Below are 21360 nucleotides of genomic sequence, written 5' to 3'. Positions count from 1 at the left end.
CATATTCTGCAGAAGATTGTTTCTGATTGTTGATTTTCAGGTGTACTTGGCAAGGGAAAGCTAGATACACTTGCCGTATGTATCTTTGTCACAGTTGCATTGTAGGAACAAAAATCGCACTAGATTCTTAAGCAACTCCAATGCGGAGCCTCTTCTAGCGGTGGTCAGATTCAGGTCACTATGTCATGTTGTCTCAGTACTATTCAGTATGAACTGGACGCTAAAACCACAACTCCAGTAGACAGTATAGGCGATGAATTGATATTTTTGTTGTGAATCTTTATGATCCTGTTTGAGGTAGCAACTATAATTCAATCAGTATGAACTCTCGAGAAGCTTGCAGCGTCTTCTCATGGGAGAGATTAACACTGCCATTGCTAATCTCGAATATGCATGTGCGAGTGCATTCCTTGAGTTCCCATCATCTGTTGGTTCAAAGTATAAGGGCTTTGATAAGAATGCGATGTTGCAGCACGATGCTAGGATGACAGAAGAAGCATACAGGGCTGGACGTGCTGCCTTAGCTGCTTGCAAGCTCGATGAGGCTCTTTTATTCGCTGAATATTGTTCTCTCTAAATGCCCGCCTGATGAGGCTTCCGCTGTTGCAAGGCTTTGGTCAATTATTTCTCTCATTTCTCAGCAGTTCCAGAAATCCGGGGAGCCAGTTGACTGAACTGTGAGTTTCGCATTCCACAGACTCATCACTCTCCATGCTCCATCTGGCTATTGTCTAGACTGAACTCATTAGTCATTCGATTTTGCAATAGATTGTGGTGAAAGTAGTACCTGATCCCGAAGCAGGCTATTGTTATAAATAATTTAATATTGGTCTCTAGACAGGGTCGTGATTTTTTCTTAGTAGAAAATGCATTGCCTTAGATGTCTAGTTTTGCCAGGATCCTAGAGGAAGATACTATTTTTTCTTCCGATGTATGCTGACCATTTTGACCGAAGAAGCTGTGCAGTGTCAGTTGGCTACCTGAAGGAATTCATGTAATGGCATGTTCCTGAATACTTCATTCTCAGGGCGATGCATTCCCTATGCTCAGAAAGATTCGTGGCTGCACCCACCAGATTACATGTTCATCGGTATTCAGGCAACTGAAAAATATCATGAATGATGAAATGTGAGCTCCGGAATTGAGGTTTGAATCAGCTTATTATCGCTTCGACATGGTGGAAGCTCACTCATAAGAATCTGAATCCTGATTTACAACTTTTGATTAGCCTTCTGGTTGATTGGCTAATGTGCTGAACAGTTAATATGTGAATTATGGACTCTTCTATGTCAGCAGAACTCACTATTGACTATTTCGTGTTGGTCATACCTCAATAAGCAAGTGAAACCTTTTAGATCCTTGTCTTCTTTTTCCCCACCGAGATGCTATGCAGCTGTAAGTGTGCATCTGGTGGGCGGATCTTTGAGCACGGGCCTTTCTATGGTATCTGATACGGCTTCTATTCTGTCAATCTCTCTCTTCGAATTCACGAGTCACGACCTTCTCCCTTGGTTCGTTTTGCTTCCGCCATTGTTAGGTTTTTCTTCAATCTCTGATTCGCAAATTTACACTACTAGGGATAAGTACACTAATGGTGCCATAAGTTGTGTACGGCGCTCACTTTGGTGCCAAAAATTTCTGCCGGATCATTAAGTGCCAAATCGGAGAAAAAACGATCACTTCAGTGCCACTGGGGAGAAATTCCGGCTAAAATGATTACGTGGCTTTATATTTAAAAAAAAAAATCGATAAACCCTTTAAATGACGTCCTTTTCTGTCCTACTTAAGAAAACGACGTCGTTTTGCCGTCCTATGTGGATGGCTTAGAAAAAACGACGCCGTATTGCTCATTTGTAATTGAAGTTAGGGTTTTTTTGTGTTCATCCTCGCCGACCAAGCTTGCTCAGCCACCGTCGCTAGGCCACCATCGCTCGGCCACCGTGCTCGGGCACTGTGCTCGGCCACCATCGCTCGGCCAAGAAGTGATGGGAAAATAGGAGGCAAGGGCAGAGGAGGAGGAGGAAGAAGGGGGATTGAAGGTGCAGAGAGAGAGAAAAGATGAGGAGTGCGAGGGAAACAAGGAGGGCGCATATGGAGATGGTAGATTGGGCTCTGTTCAAAGAGTGGCTGGTGCTGGTGTGGTGTTGTTCTTCGAGGAAGAAGACGCCGCCGCTATGGCTTCTCTCTCTGTGTTGGTGTTGTTCTTCGAGGAAGAAGACGACATCGCCATGGCTTCTCTTTCTCTCCGCTAGTGTTGTTCTTCAGAGAAGAAGATGATGCTGCCATGGCCTCTCTCTCTGCACTGGTGTTGTTCTTCGAGGAAGAAGACAACATCGCCGCCATGGCCTCTCTCTCTCTCTCTCTCTCTCTCTCTCTCAATTTGGGGATTTAGGGTTTCGACTTGGGGTTTAAGATGCCAAACGACGGCGTTTGGTGGTTTACTTGCTAACTGGACTCTCCGGTGAGCTACATCAGTATAAGAAATTAATAAAAAAAAAAGGCCACGTTGGATTTCTGGCAATTCAGATCGGCATTGGCATCAAAGTGAGCATTTTTCAAATTTTTTGGCATTGCTTGCTCTGACCGAGATCTTTGGAGATGATTCCGTACTACAATTTGGCGGAGGAACTTTAGGACACCCTTGGGGAAATGCACCGGGTGCCGTAGCTAATCGAGTAGCTCTAGAAGCATGCGTACAAGCTCGTAATGAGGGACGTGATCTTGCTCGTGAGGGTAATGAAATTATCCGTGAGGCTAGCAAATGGAGTCCTGAACTAGCTGCTACTTGTGAAGTATGGAAAGAGATCAAATTTAGTGATTCGACGGAAACTTTTGGCACCAAAGTGAGCGCCGTATACAACTTATGGCACCATTAGTGTACTTATCCCTACACTACTATGACAAATTGTACTTCTAACAAGCCCAAACTTTCACCACCACTTTTACTTCTTTGTCCACTCACCGACTTGATGACGGTTCATGGAGCAATCCACTATTCAAAGGCAACGATTTAATGAGAAGAATTGACAAAAATGGATTTCGGATTATATCCTAGGTATAGATCGCTAAATTTGTATTGGATATAAATGCATCAATTTAGGTTAGACCGTTTTTCACCTCATCCACCGACGGCTCTGCTTGGACCAAATAACAAATGTTATCCAAAAAAAGAACAAAAATCGTTACACGCTCACAAGCACATTGCACGAACATTCAACCTAGCGTGGACCACTTGCTCTCCCTGATATGTAGATTCTAAAGCTGATAGGCTCTTGTCGGCGCACTGTTCTCGCTATGGGACCTGATTTTGACAAATCAAAAGGTCGATAATTTAGTAATCCAACTAGCATGATTTATCCAAATCAAAGTGGGTAAATTCAGAGAGAGACGTATCCTGGTCTTGACTAAAGAAACATGAATAGTCAAGTTAGCCAAGATCCCATTCTGATGGCCGAATGATTCTCATCGATACATCCATTGACATTTCCACTAATTTTCACGTTCATAGACGCATAGAAGACAGTTGTCGTTCTATGTGGTCTCCAATACTTCAGAGGATGGACACATACTCACCGTTGTAAACAGAGTCATTTAATAGGGTCTTGCATGTCGGTTTTTCTTTCTTCTCCCCGTGAGCAATATAACGAGCAACCAAAAAAGATAGGGCTGAGTCCCTCCTTTTGTAGGCTGGAAAATTCAATGCCAACATAACTCCTAGCTGTATTTAATGGATATTTATATGACAAGTTCAATACCAAGAATGAGGCTGGGGTTAAAAGGTGTCAATGGGACACGGCGGATCTCTCAGCCACCATCTGTTTGACGAAATCTGAGCACTTGGTGTAATCTTGGAGCTCGCCACATCAGTCAACATGTCACCAATCTGAAGTATATATTTTTTTTTGATTTGAAGTGAAGATAGCACTGCCCATTTTCTCTAGAGTCAATCGGAATATGCAGAAAGTGCAAGGAGAGAGTTTCAGCTTCTGAGGTTAGCTCCCTCTTTGTTTCTGATCTTAATTCTTGCAGAGCTCTGTGCATAAAATTTGAGCCTTTAAGATGATATCACCCTCTACCTTATTCGGCTGAGATAATTCAAATCAATCCCTTAAAGGGATTGTTCATCTCTTGCCAAATTCTATCGCATTTGGGAGGATAACGGTTGGTATAATGTCATAGCTGAATATGACTTCATCTTTAAGTGTAATCTATGTAATGTTCAATTTACTTCACGCATCTCCTGGGAAAAGTTCAAGAATTCCCGCAAAAAGAATCACAAAGGTTTTGACATGAAAGTTCAACAATCAACAGGGTGTGTTCGAGGGGGACTTGAAAATCACAGCCATCCCAATCTGCATCAGGTGATGAGGGAAAGCTTGAAATGGAATTGCGGGTCATGTCATATTTTTACTTTATCTAGTCTTTACTTTAAAGATTAAAACCCTGTATTTTTCAGAAAGCTGAGAGGCCACTATCACAGAGCACTTCAAAGTTACCATCAAGAGCATTGATTGGATTGTATTCTTGACATTTTCTTCCTGTCTTAAAACTCAACCAGGACCAAGAGTCTTCCCGCAACCACCACCAACGCCTTTGCCTTTGAGCTCACCAAACATGGGCGTGTTCTATCATGAAGAAGAGCCACCAAACCTTTCTAAGAGATGCAAGTGCCTCTCTGCAGTGCTCAAGGAAGCATTCTCTCAGTGCCATACTTTTGATAGACAGCTCTCGCGGTCAACCCCTGAAGAGGAGTATCCGATGAGCGATTCCGGCGATGAACAGGAAGTAATGATTTCTCCTTTATGTCAAAGTAACAAAACAATTGTCGTGTTTTCCTCTTACCAACCTTTTTAATGTTCATGTGTTTGTTGCATCGTACTGAATCAGTTCAGAAAGGAGTATTAACTCATCGGCTTTGATTGTATCCACTCTTTTGGCAAGGAACTTGACATGATCTTTATCCACGAACAGACAATTGCATTTGTCAAATTAGCCATGAGAAACCTTCTAGATACAGGAAGACTCGCACCATTGCAATCAGAGCCGGAATCTTGGATCGAATATAACCTTTGTAATGAATTATCGGTGCTTCTCAGGAGGTTGTATCGGAGATTCGCAGTCGAGCCATGGAGAAGCTAAGGCGCAAGGCGAACTTCACTATGGACAGCTTTTCCTTTGTCTTCTCCCCGGGCATGGACGAGCTTTCTTTCACCCATCAACAGGGAGCCGATCATGATGAAGACGACAAGGAGGAATTCGTGACCGTAAGGAGCTGTTTCACCTGCTGTTCAAGCGCTGCAACTGCAAGCAGGGATGAGTTCATGACCGTGAGGACCAACTTCTCACGGTGCTCGAGCTTGAATGAAATGACGATCCAAGAAATGCGGCGGCGCTCAATCATTCAGGAGTTCTGTCACTGCCAGGGGTGGCCGTTCGGCCTGTGCCGGAAGCTCCTATTGCTTCCGCCTCTGCCCAAGTCTCCAACAGAGTCATGGTCATGGAGGAGAGGTACCAGGCTGAGAAAGATGCCCTATATTTAGTGCTTCTTTGATCTGGGTACTCTTTGGTGATTGTTCATGTAATAAATGGATAGTTTTGGGCGATGTTGGTCACATTGCTGGAGAATTATCATTTTGTCAGCTTACAGCAAACTAGAGAAAGTAGGGAAAACAGATATAGAGACAGGTTTACTCCAAGCTGAGATTGAAGATTGTGGATGAGTTTCTAGCACATTCTAAGGCATCCAATTTGCGAAGAGGAGTATACTAAGCTAAGATGGATAATCATCTGATTGAATAATCGTCATTTCAATATCTATGTATCAGTTCTGAGTTATAGCATCAAATCGCTCTGAGCGTTGTCGACAGAGGGCTATCTCTTGCACTGAATATGGAAATCTCACTCTAACATGAGTCCCATCCAAATGGGTTCAAAAGTTTGGTGACCTGTCAATTACTTACCAATAATATTCATCAATACAGAAACCACCAAAGGAACATCCATTTTTTTTTTCACTTCTCTTCAGGTTCTTCTCCTGCTTAGAACACGCGTTATTTAGAATCATGGGAAAGGTCATGTTTTGGCACTGGAAGCAACTATAATCGACTATCAAATAGGAGAAAATTCAAAAAAAAAAATAAAAATTGCAAGACAAAATAACGTAAGAACATTTCTTCATGACCAATTAAACATGGGAAAATATTATCAGAAACATCCTCATCCCCCAATTTATGTCAACAATTAAAGTCCTTTATTGAAGAACAGATCAACTCAAAATTTTTATTTGGACCCATTTCAACTGCCAAACTTCCTTCCAAATGCCCAAAAACAAGATCACAAAGGCAAGCTGCAGAGTCTCGATGACACAAGATAAAAATGAACTCCATGGTTTAAGCTCTTTGCTCAATATACGATCCAGCAAGTCCAGAAGTTCCAAGAACCGTAACCTGCAAAAGCAAGACCAACCGAATTAGATTTCCAGAGGAGAATGCTCATATGACTCATTACCCATCAACTATATCATCATATATTATCTCATGGTTAGATACAGGCAAATGCAACTCGCCAAAGTTGTGAAGATTCTGACCAAACTTGTGCGACAAACAGAGAGAGAGAGCATGCCGTTTTTTTTTTTTTTTTTGGGGGAGTTGTTTGTATTTACATAAAGCAACTCAACATCAGCATCAGTGGCCTTGTGTTGTCCATGGGATTGAGGGATATGAAACAACTGTTAATCACCCATTCCCTGAAAAAGGCAAAATCAAGTTGCATATATTGCCTGAAGTAGTTACTCTCCAGATGCTGGAGCTTTCTTGTGGCATAGCAGACCGTAAGATGTGATGTACACAGCTACATAAAAATGAAAGCACGAAAAAAATTCTGCAAGGCCTGGTCATGAGAAACAATATCCTCACCTTTCCCCATTCAGAGCCAAGGCCTCCACATCTCATCTTTAAGTGAATCATCTTAGTTCCCAACTCTGTCTCTACTTTCTTCCGTAAATAAGCCTCATCAGGTCCAAATGCATCCAGATAAACAGTATACCGTTCATAAATTTTTTGAAGGGCACTGGCATGTTCATCCGACAAGGGCTTTACATCCTGCAAGAAAAATATAAGTCATAGGTGTGAGAAAAGAAAAAATAGAAGGTACAGGAAGTGTTTGGCCTTCTCAATCATGAAGAGGACTTAACCTCGCCACTCAGTCCAATACTGTCATCAAGTTCCATTTTCAATGATGTAAGCACACCAGTGAATTCCTCAACTGCTTCAGCTGCACGGTAAACGTTGGCCAAGACCTCTTGACCAGCCTTATCATCGGTATTTCTGGACAGTGCTTCTTTCACATCATGCACAACGTTATCGGGAATCTCATCCCAGCTAGCAGCCATCAGATCCTTGAATGCATTCAAAACATCGGGATCTTCAAAGTCAGGCATGTGAGTAACATCTTCACTGAAACAACGTGTGCTCCCCATACTCATTCCACAAGGGGGCCTGCAATCTATAAGGTTTGCACCAGAAAGAAAAGCTGAGATGATGGAATGCACCATAACAACTTAGAAACTGAAGCTTGATGGGAAGGAACACGCCATTAAACTGATAAGCAGAGACCAATTTGACCAACCAAACTTGCAGCTCAACAGAATTCATTGAAGATTACAGTCTGACACCAATGCAAGGAACTTTCTCCCACAGAACTAAAAAGAAGGTCATATAGAACCAACAGTGGCAAACATTGTAAAAATGCAAAGCATTAGCACCAACCAAGAAAACAATTAAGGACCATTCGATTGCATAAATCTCAGAAAACAAAGTCTCAGAATCTCAGCTCTCACTAACCCATTCCATACACCAAGTAAAAAGTAAGACAAAGTCGGTTCCAGGATTATCATCATATTACCAAACGGGTTAATTTGAATTCATCACCACACAAGAATTAAGCAGCTGACTACTAACTAACATTGCATAGGATCATTTATGCATCTCCAGCTGTCCACACTTATAGGCTCTAGCCATGCCTTATTTGAAGACCAACACTAATTCACCATTTGAGGTACCATTGACTAGCAAACAACACATCAGTATATCATAACAACATCACAAAGCAACTTCACTTAAGTACCCATATATCCGAGATATACACAGAAAATAAAATGATTGGTGAAGATGCGCTGTCGCTCCAGATACCGACGTCCTCTACTTCTTTACATCCCTATGCACCTCACAAAGTAAAAGCTCCCATTTTTTCGCTAGGAATAGCCTAACTAAACCACATACCCAGTTCAAGTTCAACCAAGAGTACTAAAATTCCACTCAACTAAAACTGCAACTAATGTAACCTCTCATCAAGAAGGAGCTAAATCAGTTGAATTTGAGCAGAGAGAGGAAGTCAGGAGCTAAACATGGCATCAGACAGAAATGCACCGCGAGTCCTCACATTCAACCCCACAGATCATGATTTCCCCAGAAGTAAAATCGACATGCCAAGGGCAATAGCGTTCCCCCCAGAGATTAATTACTTCCAAAAATCAATCTTTTCGCTCTTAAGATATCGCACACAGAGAGCACACTAATCAAAGCTCAAGAAAGGGAAATGAAATCAAGAAACGAAAAGTCCACACCCAGCATCGAAAAAGGGAAGTGGGTATTTACCGAAGGGAAGGTTTCTCGTCGGAGGAGCCGAGACGGACTGACTGGAAAGCCCGAACAAGCTCCGGGAGGGGACGGCGAAGTGGCGGGCGAGAGAGAAGCCGCCGCGGCGGCCGACGGCGGCGGCCGAAGACGAAGCGGGCCTGAAGCGGGCCGAAGCCGAGCGGCTGATGATGGATCGCAAGACCGCCATCTTCTTCTCCATCCTCGATCGATCAACTCGCTCCCGCCGCTCGAAGGAATGCTTCGATCGCAGAGAATTACCTCGTAACGAGTTTCGGTCGGAGTGTGGAGAAACCAGGGGTGACGTTCCTGGGTTTCTCTTTTGACATTGACAGTTCTTCCAATCCGGGTCGATCCACGGGTCGGGTTTTTTTTTTTCTTTCCCGGGTCTATCATTTTTAATCTTTTGCCTGCCGGCTAAATATTCCAATTGGCTGATGGCATTTTCATTCAAAAAAATTAATTAATTAATTTTTTTGGTGAGGCTTGGTGACACTAGCCAGCCACAACCCTTGACAAATCTAAGTAAGGATTGCTTGCCCAAGCCTTTGACGATTACAGGTGGCCTAACCTAGGCAAGTCATGGCTTGGCAAGGGTCAGCCTTGCCCAGCTTAGTTGCCCAGCTTAGTGTAGCTTTGCTTGCCTAGGTGAGGGTGAGTTGCGCCTCGCTTGACAAGTTTGGGTGAGGGCGAGGGTTGCCTTGCTAATAGCTAGCGAGGGATGGCCTTGCCTTAGCGATGCAACCTTCACCTTGGGCGAGGCCACCCTCAAAAGCACATCAAGGGTTGCTTGCTCGGCCATGGCTAATGGCTGATCATTGCTTATGGTTGGCAAAAGGAAAAAGAAAAGAAAAAGGAAAAATTAATGTAAAATTGAAAAAAATTAAATATTGTAAAAATATTCTATGTTAGTATTGGTTATGTTTTACAAGATGGTCAACATCCGCGTCGCTTAATTTTGGCAAAAATTGATTAAATAGACTCCATTGATAAAATGTGAAAATATTTGAGATTTAATAAGCAAAATTGAAAAATTAGGTACTAAATTAGCAAAAGTGTAATAAGTTTAGAATTTTTTAGACAATTTTTTCTTTTTTTATATCAAAAGAAAATTGTATTTATTACTTAAAAGGATACATAAAAAATTCATAAACTTCATAACGAAGTGAATAGAAGCATAGCAAAACCCAAAATATTGCAATCCAAATCCAAATCTAGATAACAAAGAGGATCAACAAAGCATTAATAGGGTTAAATATATGCTTATTCCACAATAACATATTTGTCAAGCAAAATAATTATTAGTTGATCAATGGTTCTCATAATGAGCACTATTAGAAATTTCTTATGGTGTTGCCAATCGATAGTGTGTGTTTATGTTTAGCTTCCTTTACACAATCACTGTAAAGGTTAAAAAAATATGGATCTAATATTTGGGAGAGCAAATTTTTGTGGTTCAACGAGGCACCATATCTCCTACGATCACAATAAAAGTTAGAGACAGAGAACTTGTATACAAGTAGAGCATAAGGGCATCGAATCTCAAAAGCATATTTATTATACCAAGATCTAAATCGCGAGGCAATAATTCTTAGATCTAGAACTAGAACGGAAGGATTACAAAACTAGGATAGGAAAATAGAGCTCCTAAATTTAGATATAGAGAGAAGAAGAAATAAGAAAAAGGACAAAAAGGACACAAAAAGAGTCAATAAGAGGGGGAGGGGAGGGTGAGACTACCTCGGACCCTACCCTCATGGTCAAAGGTTGAAAAAGCGGATGCAGAGGGAACAGTGAGGGAGAAATCAGAAGGGTCAAAGAAAATGACTCTTGCCTTGGGTAACACGGATTATCTCAACATCCCACTAATCTCTTTATCTTCATCTTTATAAAAAGGGAACCTCAAACTCATCAGATTGCAATCTCTCTCTCTCCCTCTCTCTCTCTCTCATGGAGCCACACAGCAATTCAAGCAAATCGGAAGTGGCCTTCGAGTGGCCTTCGATTATTCGAGTTTACAAAGACGGCCGCGTCGAGAGGTTCTTTGAAACCGACGTCGTCCCGCCGTCCACCGACCCCGAAACCGGCGTTTCATGTAAGGACGTCACCATCCCCGTCGCTGCCGCTGCTGCCGCCCCTTCCAAGCCCTCCTCCCACGTCGTCTCCGCTCGCCTCTTCCTCCCGAAACTCGCCGACTCCCGAAAGCTCCCCCTCCTTATCTACTTCCACGGTGGAGGGTTCTTCGTCTCCTCCCCGTTCTCCGCTGTTTACCACAACTACCTCAAAGCCGTGGTCGCGGAGGCCAACGTCATCGCGGTGTCGGTGAACTACGGGAAGGCCCCAGAGCACCCGATACCGGCGGCTTACGAGGACTCCTGGGCTGCAATCCAGTGGGCAGCTTCGCACCGCGACGGTGATGGCCCGGAGGCTTGGTTGAACGAGCACGCGGACTTTGGGAGGGTGTTCTTGTCCGGAGAAAGCGCAGGTGAAAAAATGATCATTTCATTGTTAAGTTACTTCATTCATTCTGTGCTTGCGACCTGTCTGTAAAGCAAATGCACAAAATGATTGACTGAAATAGTCTTTATAGACTTGGTCTGAAACCCTGTCTTTTTTATATTGATTTTGAAGAAAGTTGAATCGCAAGTAAACATTCTAATTGAGCAGGTGCCAACATTGCTCACAACATGGCGATGGTGGCCGGAAAACCCGAGCGTGGGCTAAACATCCGGCTTCTTGGAGTTGCTCTAGTCCATCCTTATTTCTGGGGTTCCAGTCCGATCGGGCCGGAGGCACTGCATCCGGATAAGAGGGCCGAACTGGATTGGATATGGCCTTTTGTCTGCCCGTCTACGCCGGACAGCGATGAACCGTGGATCAACCCGATGGCCGACGGAGCCCCGAGGTTGGCGGGGCTCGGGTGCAGGAGGGTGCTGGTGTGCGTGGCCGAGAAGGATTTATTAAGGGACAGAGGGCGGCTGTACCGTGAGGTGCTGGGCGGGAGCGGGTGGGCGGGCGTGGCGGAGATGATGGAGACGGAAGGGGAGGGTCACGCGTTTCATTTGTATGACTTGGGAGGGGAGAAAGCTAAGGATCTGATCCGGCGGCTGGCGACTTTCTTCAATGGAGATATGTCGCCCTTGATGTCTTAATCACGAAAAGGCTTGAATTAATGTCCCACTACGTGGAAAATGAGGTGGAATGTTTTTGTCGAGAGCAAGTATGAATGGACATCTTCACAAATACGGCGTTATGCCGTAATCAAGAACAATTTTGTCGTAAATTTGAGAAATTACGACGTCATTATAATGTTTATGATGGCTTGTTTTCATGTCCTAAAATCTTAAGTTAAAAAAGGAAGAGGCAAAAGGACGAAGCAACCGCCGGTGGCCGGCCAGAAAACTTGTGGCATGGTACAGGCGTCGTAAGCTAAAAGCCCTATGTAATTCCATAAATGAGTTGCCTTCCCCCCTCTTCTGTGGCTTTTGATGTGAGTGAAAATGAGCTGGAGAAGTTGGTGCGTTCTAGTCTTTCGCCTTGTTACAACCAACTATCCACCGAACGACATACTTGCGATTTATGAATCTGACAAATAATTGTTGAGATAGTTACACGAAACGTCTTCAATTTATTGTACGGATGCCAATTGTTATAAACATATCAATTTGACCAATTTAATCCTATACATTCAAATGATTTGTTAATATAGTTTTTTCGATCAATTTTAATTAGTAATCGTAGACGTGGACGCTGATCTGACATATAATATGTCGTTTTCTTCCCACGTTGGCATAATGTTTTTTAAAGCAGCGTGATGGGATTGGCTCATGCGAGGGTGCAGTCTCTTTGGACAAGTTTCTCGGATCAATTTAATTTTAAGCTTGGTGGGCCGACTCGGACATTTGTAGCAAAGCGGAATATGGGGGAATAATCTATGGCCAGAGAAAATTTATGTTGGATAAGGAGGAATGACGTGGGCGTGGATGGGGCCGCGGCTGCTGAAGACTTTCCGGACCTTTTGGGCGCGCGAGGCCGGGACAAGATTCGTGCCGTGCTCGATAGAACGGGAGCGGCCTGCCCCGAAGACGGTCGGTGAAGCACGGAGTTTTCATGGACTCGCGACATTCTATAGGTACTTCAATCGCAATATTAAGCACCGTTATGGCCCCGACCACTGAAGAAAAACTATGTTCACCGCAGGTTTTCTACTTTGCCCTATTTCAATAAGCTGTTTGAAGTGGGCTATGATGTGCCTGGAGTGAGGATTGGTGTGGTGCTGTCCCGGGAGTAGAGACTTGAGGCCTCTTTTCAGCGAGGCTCTGTGTGATGCGTGTCGACGATGACTTACACACGACGGAAATTTAATGCAGTCATGCGTGCTCCGAAGCGTCGGGAGCATTATCTGATTGCTAATGAATTTATGCTGTATTCAGATCGTGGAGCCTCGAAATATCTGGGTAATCAGAAGCCAAATTAGCAGCGATATGCATGCTAAAGGGTGCATATTTCTGCAGAAGTTCCTATATAATTTACAGCATCAATCTGATACTTCGATCTGGGTTGCTGATGCGCTAAGTTGGCGAGCTGCGTTGATTTCCACTCTCGGAAGTGAGGTCGTGGGATTTTGGATATCGGCAGGATTTATGTGCTGAGGATGATGATTTCCAGGGCGTCTGGGAAAAATTGAAGCAGGGACAACCTGATAATGGCTTTCGTGTATCTGATGGGTTTCTAATGCAGGGTAATTTGCCGTGCGTCCCGAGTACATCCTTGCTCCGGGAGACCTGATCTGAAGTAATGTAGAAAAACGCCGAAGCAGGGGGGGTTCGGCTCTAGCTCCTACGGAATCAGTTTACAGCAGCACTGTATGTTCATCGGTAGCGTACGAAAGGCCCTTTACACGTTCTTGATGCGATTCACTCCCTGAGTCAACTGAGGAGAGCATTGCCGCCCAAAACTTAGCGAAACAGGTGCAGTTGACCCCGGCCGAAGCAGGGGGATTCGGCTCTAGCTCCTACCGATAGACACCGACTATTGTTTCGTTAGCATCATTTTAAACTCATATCAGAATAAGAGCATAATCAGAATATCTGCATGATAAGCAATCTGAGATTTATTCAAACATCATCTCCAGCTCTCATTAGAATTAGAGCACAATCAGAATAATCCCAACTTAATTTAACATTTGAGAGAGCAAATTTTTGTGGTTTAGCAAGAGACTAGAGTTCATGCGATCGCCCATTGAAGCTGGAGACAGATGACTTGTACACAAATAGAGCACAGGAGGGTCGAATCCCAAAAGCATATTTATTATACTCTCAAATCTAGATCGAGAGGAATAACTCCTCTGGCTCGGGAAGAGAGCTCTTAAACTTATATCTAGAGAGAAGAAGAAACAAGAAAAAGACGAAATAACACGAACAAAATCAATAAAAGAGGGAGGGGAGAGTGAGACCAGTTGAAAACGTACTCCCGATTGAAGGGTGAAAAAGCCGATGGAGACATTGGAAGGGCCATAGAAACTTGCTTTTGCCTTGTGTAACAAGATTATTTCAACATCAGACTTTTTGGCCACTAACGATTGGTATCTCTATGATTTGTTGGAATTGACCATATTAATAGCTCTGATTTGGCAAATCGAAACTGGCGTGTTGGACCATGCTAGCCAAAAGCATGACTAGGGAGAAAAAAGATACCACCATGGACAAGGTGGATCAAACTACAAGCATAATAGTCCAATATACGCTTAGTCAAATTTTCAACAATCACTTTTCATTAGAAGCTATTTATTCGACGGTTGAACTTTCAGTCGATAAAGATTGGTACTTCAGTTTTAATACGAGGAAGAATAATGATTTGAAAGGTTTTTTTTAGATTAATTATTCATATCGCTCATAAAGATGAATTGATGAAAAATATTATCATCATAACCATATATTGTTGCTGATAATAATAACTTTTTTGGTAAACTAATTTGTTTAAGCAATGAACTAGTGAAAAAATACAACTTCTGGACGGTTTAAAATTCATTCGCACTCGATTCGCATATTCTCTTTATCTTCATGCTTATAAAAAGGAACCACAAACTCGTCAGAGAGCAACCTTCCTCTCTCTATCTCTCTCTTTCTCCCATGGAGCCAGACCACAAATCAAGCAAATCGGAAGTAGCCTTCGAGTGGCCTTCGATTATTCGAGTTCACAAAGACGGCCGCGTCGAGAGGCTCTTTGGAACCGACGTCGTCCCGCCGTCCACCGACCCGGAAACCGGTGTTTCATCCAAGGACATCACCATCCCCGTCACCGCCGCTGCCTCCACAACCACTTCCGAACCCTCCTCCCATGTCATCTCCGCTCGCCTCTACCTCCCAAAACTCACCGAATCCCGAAAGCTCCCAGTCCTAATCTACTTCCACGGTGGAGCGTTCTGCGTCTGCTCCCCGTTCAACGCGGCTTACCACAGCTACCTCAATGCCGTTGTCGCCAAGGCCAAGGTTGTCCTTGTCTCGGTGAACTACAGGAAGGCCCCGGAGCACCCGATACCAGCGGCTTACGAGGACTCCTGGGCTGCGATCCAATGGGCGGCTTCGCACTGCGACGGGGATGGCCCGGAGGCTTGGTTGAACGAGCACGCCGATTTTGGGAGGGTGTTCTTGTCCGGAGAAAGCGCAGGTGAAGAAATGATCATTTCATTGTTGAGTTACTTCAGTCATTCTGCGCTTGTGACCTGTTTGTGGAGCTATGGACAAAGCGATTGCCTGAAACAATCACTATACACTTAGTTTGAAACTCTGTCTTGATATTGACTTTCTATAGCATGTACGTGAAGCAAGTTGAATCACAAGTGAACATTCTAATTGAGCAGGTGCCAATATTGCTCACAACATGGCGATGGCGGCCGGAAAACCCGAGCGCGGGCTAAACATCCGGCTTCTTGGAGTTGCTCTAGTCCATCCTTTTTTCTGGGGTTCCAATCCAATCGGATCAGAAGCACTGCCTCCGAATACAAGGGCCTATGTGGACTGGCTTTGGCCTTTTGTCTGCCCGTCTAAGCCGGACAACGACGAACCGTGGGTCAACCCGATGACCGATGGAGCACCGAGCTTGGCAGGGCTGGGGTGCAGGATGGTGCTGATGTGCGTGGCCGAGAAGGATATATTAAGAGACAGAGGGCGGTTGTACCATGAGGTGTTGGGTCGGAGCGGGTAGACAGGCGTGGTGGAGATCATGGAGACGGAAGGGGAGGATCACGCGTTTCATCTGTATGACATGGGAACTGAGAAAGCTAAGGATTTGATCCGACGGCTAGCGGATTTCCTCAATCGAGACGCGCCGCCTTTGATGTCTTAAGTAGGAAAAGTCCCTAATTTTTGTCTAATTCTATGAAAAGTGTGGTGGAATATTAGGAGCAAGTATGGACAGACATCTTAGACCATTCGCCTCTTAGGCGGAATAGTTTTGAGTTCCATACACCACAATCATCAAGTTATGTGGTCATAAAATCGAAAGTTGTGATGTACCTTTTTGAATCTTGTTAGTTTTATAATTATTTTGTTTCGAATCAAACACAAATTATATTAGATATGAGGAACCGACAATGATACAATTTGAGTAGTGCTTGATCCGACGATTTAGGCTGTGTTTGGAAAGGTCTTAGGTGGTTGAGGAAAATAAAATTTCTTTATAATGTTTGGAATAAAAGGAAAATGGAAGAAAGTGCCAGGGATGGATTATAGCTTGTTTAGAAAGAGAGGAAAAGCGAAGGATAGGGAGAAAAATTATAATGAAATTATGCTTTTGCCCTAACAGACTATACAAGCCAACTTAACATGGCAAAAGTCACTTCAGAAAAGGATGACGGTAGTTTTTCGAAGTTTATTGTTTTTGTATCAAATTCTACTGGTTCTCTTCACATTCGGGCTCAATCGATTAGCTCACAAACTTAACTCAAATCTTGCTGTTTAATCCTTATTCCTACATGCAATACCATTTTTGACTACAACTTAATAAGTTTGGTTTAATGTTGAAGATACCGATTATGTGGACAAGTTATCAATTTGGTGGACAAGTTATTGATTTTCATAATTGCCAACTAAAACTACCTAGATGTTGATTTACAAGCATGTTGTCGATTTTGAGACTACTAATTGACTACCTAAAGACCGAAGGCTGTCCTTAATGATTTCTTGTGTTGGTAGGTGATCATTCAAGGTGTCTGTGGGCTGCTAAGGCTGATAAATGAATTTAGAGTCTAAGTCGAATTACTTTGTGTTGCGACCTACTTTTTTTTGTTTGGAAGGGAAAAGACATAGATTTATGGATATTACCTAAAAAGGCGGGCCTATAACCCTTGATTATACACAAACTCTCCTAAGTCAATACTTTGAGTGACATGGGACATTCAATGTTCAAATTGACGCTAAGAGGATTTTTAATGAGGAGTCGCTACTAGTCTATTAGGGTCGGTTAGAAATTAAGTGAGGCATGAGAATATACCTTATTTCCTACGCAACTAGAGAATATAAGGTTGATAACTTGATTACACTAATTAATCAACTAGTGCTATTTTGGTATCTAAACTTGTTCATTTCAAAAAGATATTTATCAAACAGTTTGAAATAATTTTAAATATATCCACTAAGATGTGGGATGATCATGCATGTGTGCAATCATTGAAATAACAATAGATAGCCAAGGAAGTATTAAATAAATTATAGGAAAAGTAAGAATTTAACACTAAGAACAAGAAAAAATGCATTTCTTAACTAAGCTAAAGGGAAACAATAATCAACATATTGAAGATGCAAAATCAAGTGATCATTGAAATAGAAATGCGTAATAGGAACTTTGGCTCGAGCACAGGCACTGGAGTCTTGGGCTTGGCCTCAATGGACTTGAGCTCAAAGTTGGGGACTTGGGCATGGGTGTTGGGGTCCATGGCTTGGCCTCAATGGTCTTGAGCTAGGGCATTGGGGTCTCGAGCTCGGCCTTGATGGACCTTGGACTCGGTCTCGATGGACTCAGGCGCAAAGTTGGAGACTTGGGCGCAGGTGATGGGGTCCGAGGCTCGGCAAAATGGTCTTGAGCTAGGGCGTTGGAGTTTGGAGCTTGGCCTCGATGGACTTGGGCTTGGGTGCCCACCACTTGGCCTTGATCTCTAGTCTCGGCCTCACTGCCAAGGGTTTGGGAATGAGTATTGGAGTTTTGGTGCCCAAGAGCAAAATTCTAAACCAAGTGTTGATGTCTAGTCATATTTTGAAAAATGACTTTTGATTTTTTAAGGTTTGATAGTATGGAAAATCCTAAACTAGTACATTTATGAGAAATTTACTACAAATTAATTTTTTATCTCCAAAAATCTCAAATTAGTACGCATGTGATAAATTTACTCTACTTAGTAAAATTACTGAATTGGATAATATATGATATTGACATGGCAAGTATGTGTGGAAATCCGTACAGTTAGTACCACAAAAAACCTTACATTAATACACTTGTGATAAATTTAGCAAAAACAAATTTTTGGGTCACAAAAAACCTAAATTAGTACATGATGACACATTCACACTCCGTTAGCTTTCTTAAAAAATCCATAACACTTTTTTTTATGGTAAAAAAAGTACATAATTGATATGTGAACTAGGATTATTTATAATGCGGTCCTAAATTTCTAATTTCTTGCAATTATCTCCTCGAACTTATAATAATCAAGTCCTGGTTCCCTGATTTCGGCAAATTTAGCCTATGTGTCCGAGGATGCTTGTCAAAAGTACGCGGTGGGAAAACTTAGATGGGACCATGGACAATGAATTTGCGCCAACCAAACTACAAGAATAGTAGTGCAATACAAAATTAGGTGAAATTTCAATAATAACATTACACGGATTTTTTTAATCAAAAGAAAATGATATTCATTGCTTAAAAAGATAAATCAACCTGCTACTTCATAACAAAGCGAATAGAAGCAAAGTAAAACCCAAAATATTGCAAGACAAACCCAAATCTAGATAAGAAAGAGAGTCAACAAGGCACTAACAGGGTTAAGCACGATTGTTCCATAATAACAAATTTGTCAACCAAAATAATCATCATTCGGTCACTAGATCTCATATCATCGTCGATGAAATCCTTCTCCAGTAATTACGATATTGATAGTTGACAGATGTGCATCTAGATTTGGCTTCCTCTATACAATCGATGTATAGAGACAATCAAAACAAGTTGAGCAAACATAAATATAATATTTATGATAGTAAATTTTCGTGGTTCAGTAAGACATCAAAACTCATGCGATAATTATTGAAGTTGAAAACACAAAACTTGTACACCCACATAGCATAAAAGTATTGAATCAAAAGCATATTTATTATACTCTTGGATCTAGATCGAGAGAGAATGGCTCTCAGATCTAGAATTAGATAGGGAGATGAGAATTTCCAAATTTAGATTGGGAGAAAAGAAAAGATAAAAGAGAAAAGAGAAAAGAAACACAAACAAGAGAAAGGGAAAGGAGAGACTAGCTCAAACTCTAACCCTTACGAGTGAAGTCAACATCAGACTTTTGGCTACTAACAACTGGCACTTTAATTTGTTGGAATTGACCATCGAAAGATTTCATTCGGCAAATTGAAGCTGGTGCATTGGACTATATGCAAGCCAAAAGTGTGACTTGGTGAAAAAAAAAATATCCACGAACAAGGTGGATCAAACCATAAGCATAATAGTCCAATGTACACTTGGTCAATTTTTCAATCACGTTTTACTAGAAGCTGACTATTTGACGGTTGAACTTTTGGCCAATAAAATTTTGGTACGTCATTTTTAATATGGGAATATAATGGATGTACATCTATTTCGTCCAAAATTAACGATATGAAAAATATTTCTCTTAAAAAGATTATTTGTATTAGTCACAAAGATGAATCGATGAAAATATTTTCACCGTAAGCTTAGATTATTGTCAACAAAAATAACATTTTTTTGTAGATTAATTTTGTTTAAGCGATGAAATGGCGAAGTACAACTTTTGGATGGTTTAGAATGCATTCGCACTGGATGCATACAATCTCTTTATCTTCATGTCTATAAAAGAGAACCACAAACTTATCAGAGAGCAACCCCCCTCTCTCTCTCTCTCTCTCATGGAGCCAGGCAGCAATTCAAGCAAATCGGAAGTAGCCTTTGAGAGGCTTCCGATGATAAGAGTCTACAAAGACGGCCGCGTCGAGAGGCTCCTTGGAACTGACTTCGTCCCGCCGTCCACTGACCCCGAAACCGGCGTTTCATCCAAGGACGTCACCATCCCCGTCGCCGCCGCTGCCACCACGGCCACTTCCGAGCCCTCCTCCCATGTCATCTCCGCTCGTCTCTTCCTCCCAAAACTCACTGACTCCCGAAAACTCCCGCTCCTCATCTACTTCCACGGTGGAGGGTTCTGCATCTCCTCCCCGTTCACCGCCATTCACCACGGCTACCTCAACGCCTTGGTCGCCAAGGCCAAGGTCGTTGCCGTCGCGGTGGACCACAGGAAGGCCCCGGAGCACCCGATACCAGCGGCTTATGAGGACGCCTGGGCTGCGATACAGTGGGCGGCTTCACACTGCGACGGAGATGGCCCGGAGGCTTGGCTGAACGAGCACGCCGATTTTGGGAGGGTGTTCTTGTCCGGAGAAAGCTCAGGTGAAAAAATGATCATTTCGATGTACACTTACTTCAGTCATATGGTGCTTGTGGCCTGTTATTCCCAGCTTTATTTATTTATTTCCATTCTGGTTTTATTTGACGTGTTTTGACTTTCATTGGAGAAGAAGCTGGGCTAAAATGATAAGGTCACCTGATAGAGTTCCATGTTATGGAGGAAATAATGATGCAAAGTTTGGGAAATGTTAGGTAGGTTAAGACCAAGTTTTAAAGCAAATGGACAAAGCGATTGACTGAAACAGTCTTTATATACTTAGTAGGAAACTGTGACTTGATATTGACGTTTTACAGCATATACGTGAAGAAAATTGAATCGCAAGTAAATTCTAATTGAGCAGGTGCCAATATTGCTCATAACACGGCGATGGCGGCCGGGGATCCCGAGCTCAGGCTAAACATCCGGCTTCTTGGAGTTGCACTAGTCCATCCTTTTTTCTGGGGTTCCACTCCGATCGGATCGGAGGCACTGCCTCCTAATAAGAGGGCCGATGTGGACTGGCTATGGCCTTTTGTTTGCCCGTCTAAGCCGGACAATGATGAACCGTGGGTCAACCCAATGGCCGATGGAGCACCGAGCTTGGCGGGGCTCGGGTGCGGGAGGGTGCTGGTGTGTGTGGCTGAGAAGGATATATTAAAAGACAGAGGGCAGTTGTACTATGAGGTGTTGGGTCGGAGCGGGTGGATGGGCGTGGCGGAGATCATGGAGACGGAAGGGGAGGGTCACGGGTTTCATTTGTTTGACATGAAAACTGAGAAAGCTAAGGATTTGATCCGGCGGCTGGCAGATTTCCTCAATCGTGACTTGCCGCCTTTGATGTCTTAATTAGAAAAATTCCCCAATTTATGTCTCATTCTATGGAAGATGCGGTGGAATATTAGGAGTTAGTATGGACGTACATCTTAGACCGTTTGCCTCTTAGGCGGAACATGTATGATTTCCACGTATCATAAATAAAATCAAAGGTTGTAATGTACTCTTTCGAATTTTATTTGTTTTATAATTATTTTG

At 42.8% G+C, this 21360-nt stretch overlaps 5 protein-coding genes across 5 annotated transcripts; 4 read left to right on the top strand and 1 right to left on the bottom strand.

Moving 5' to 3' along the window:
* Nucleotides 1-4545: 4545 nt before the first annotated feature.
* On the top strand, nt 4546-5987 carry LOC104447909. Its single transcript, XM_010061655.3, has 2 exons — nt 4546-4785; nt 5097-5987. Exons 1-2 carry the CDS (start codon nt 4615-4617, stop codon nt 5538-5540), a joined length of 615 nt encoding a protein of 204 aa, XP_010059957.2. The 5' UTR covers nt 4546-4614; the 3' UTR covers nt 5541-5987.
* Nucleotides 5988-6156: 169 nt separating this feature from the next.
* On the bottom strand, nt 6157-8966 carry LOC104447910 (succinate dehydrogenase subunit 5, mitochondrial). The gene is made up of 4 exons (XM_010061656.3): nt 8655-8966; nt 7193-7503; nt 6915-7100; nt 6157-6446 (listed from the first exon to the last, which is right to left on the bottom strand). Exons 1-4 carry the CDS (start codon nt 8854-8856, stop codon nt 6390-6392), a joined length of 756 nt encoding a protein of 251 aa, XP_010059958.2. The 5' UTR covers nt 8857-8966; the 3' UTR covers nt 6157-6389.
* Nucleotides 8967-10567: 1601 nt separating this feature from the next.
* LOC104447911 (probable carboxylesterase 2) lies at nt 10568-11969 on the top strand. The gene is made up of 2 exons (XM_010061657.3): nt 10568-11139; nt 11322-11969. The coding sequence occupies exons 1-2, from the start codon at nt 10605-10607 to the stop codon at nt 11804-11806; spliced, it is 1020 nt and encodes a 339-aa protein (XP_010059959.2). The 5' UTR covers nt 10568-10604; the 3' UTR covers nt 11807-11969.
* A 2784-nt stretch (nt 11970-14753) lies between these two features.
* On the top strand, nt 14754-16192 carry LOC104451151 (probable carboxylesterase 2). The gene is made up of 2 exons (XM_010065883.3): nt 14754-15323; nt 15517-16192. Exons 1-2 carry the CDS (start codon nt 14786-14788, stop codon nt 15858-15860), a joined length of 882 nt encoding a protein of 293 aa, XP_010064185.2. The 5' UTR covers nt 14754-14785; the 3' UTR covers nt 15861-16192.
* Nucleotides 16193-19753: 3561 nt separating this feature from the next.
* LOC104447912 (probable carboxylesterase 2) lies at nt 19754-21327 on the top strand. The gene is made up of 2 exons (XM_039315265.1): nt 19754-20330; nt 20690-21327. Exons 1-2 carry the CDS (start codon nt 19793-19795, stop codon nt 21172-21174), a joined length of 1023 nt encoding a protein of 340 aa, XP_039171199.1. The 5' UTR covers nt 19754-19792; the 3' UTR covers nt 21175-21327.
* Nucleotides 21328-21360: the final 33 nt, after the last annotated feature.

The sequence above is a fragment of the Eucalyptus grandis genome, chromosome 6, assembly GCF_016545825.1.
Source record: "Eucalyptus grandis isolate ANBG69807.140 chromosome 6, ASM1654582v1, whole genome shotgun sequence".
NCBI classification, from domain to species: Eukaryota; Viridiplantae; Streptophyta; class Magnoliopsida; order Myrtales; family Myrtaceae; genus Eucalyptus; species Eucalyptus grandis.
This window is presented reverse-complemented; position numbering and strand designations above follow the sequence as displayed.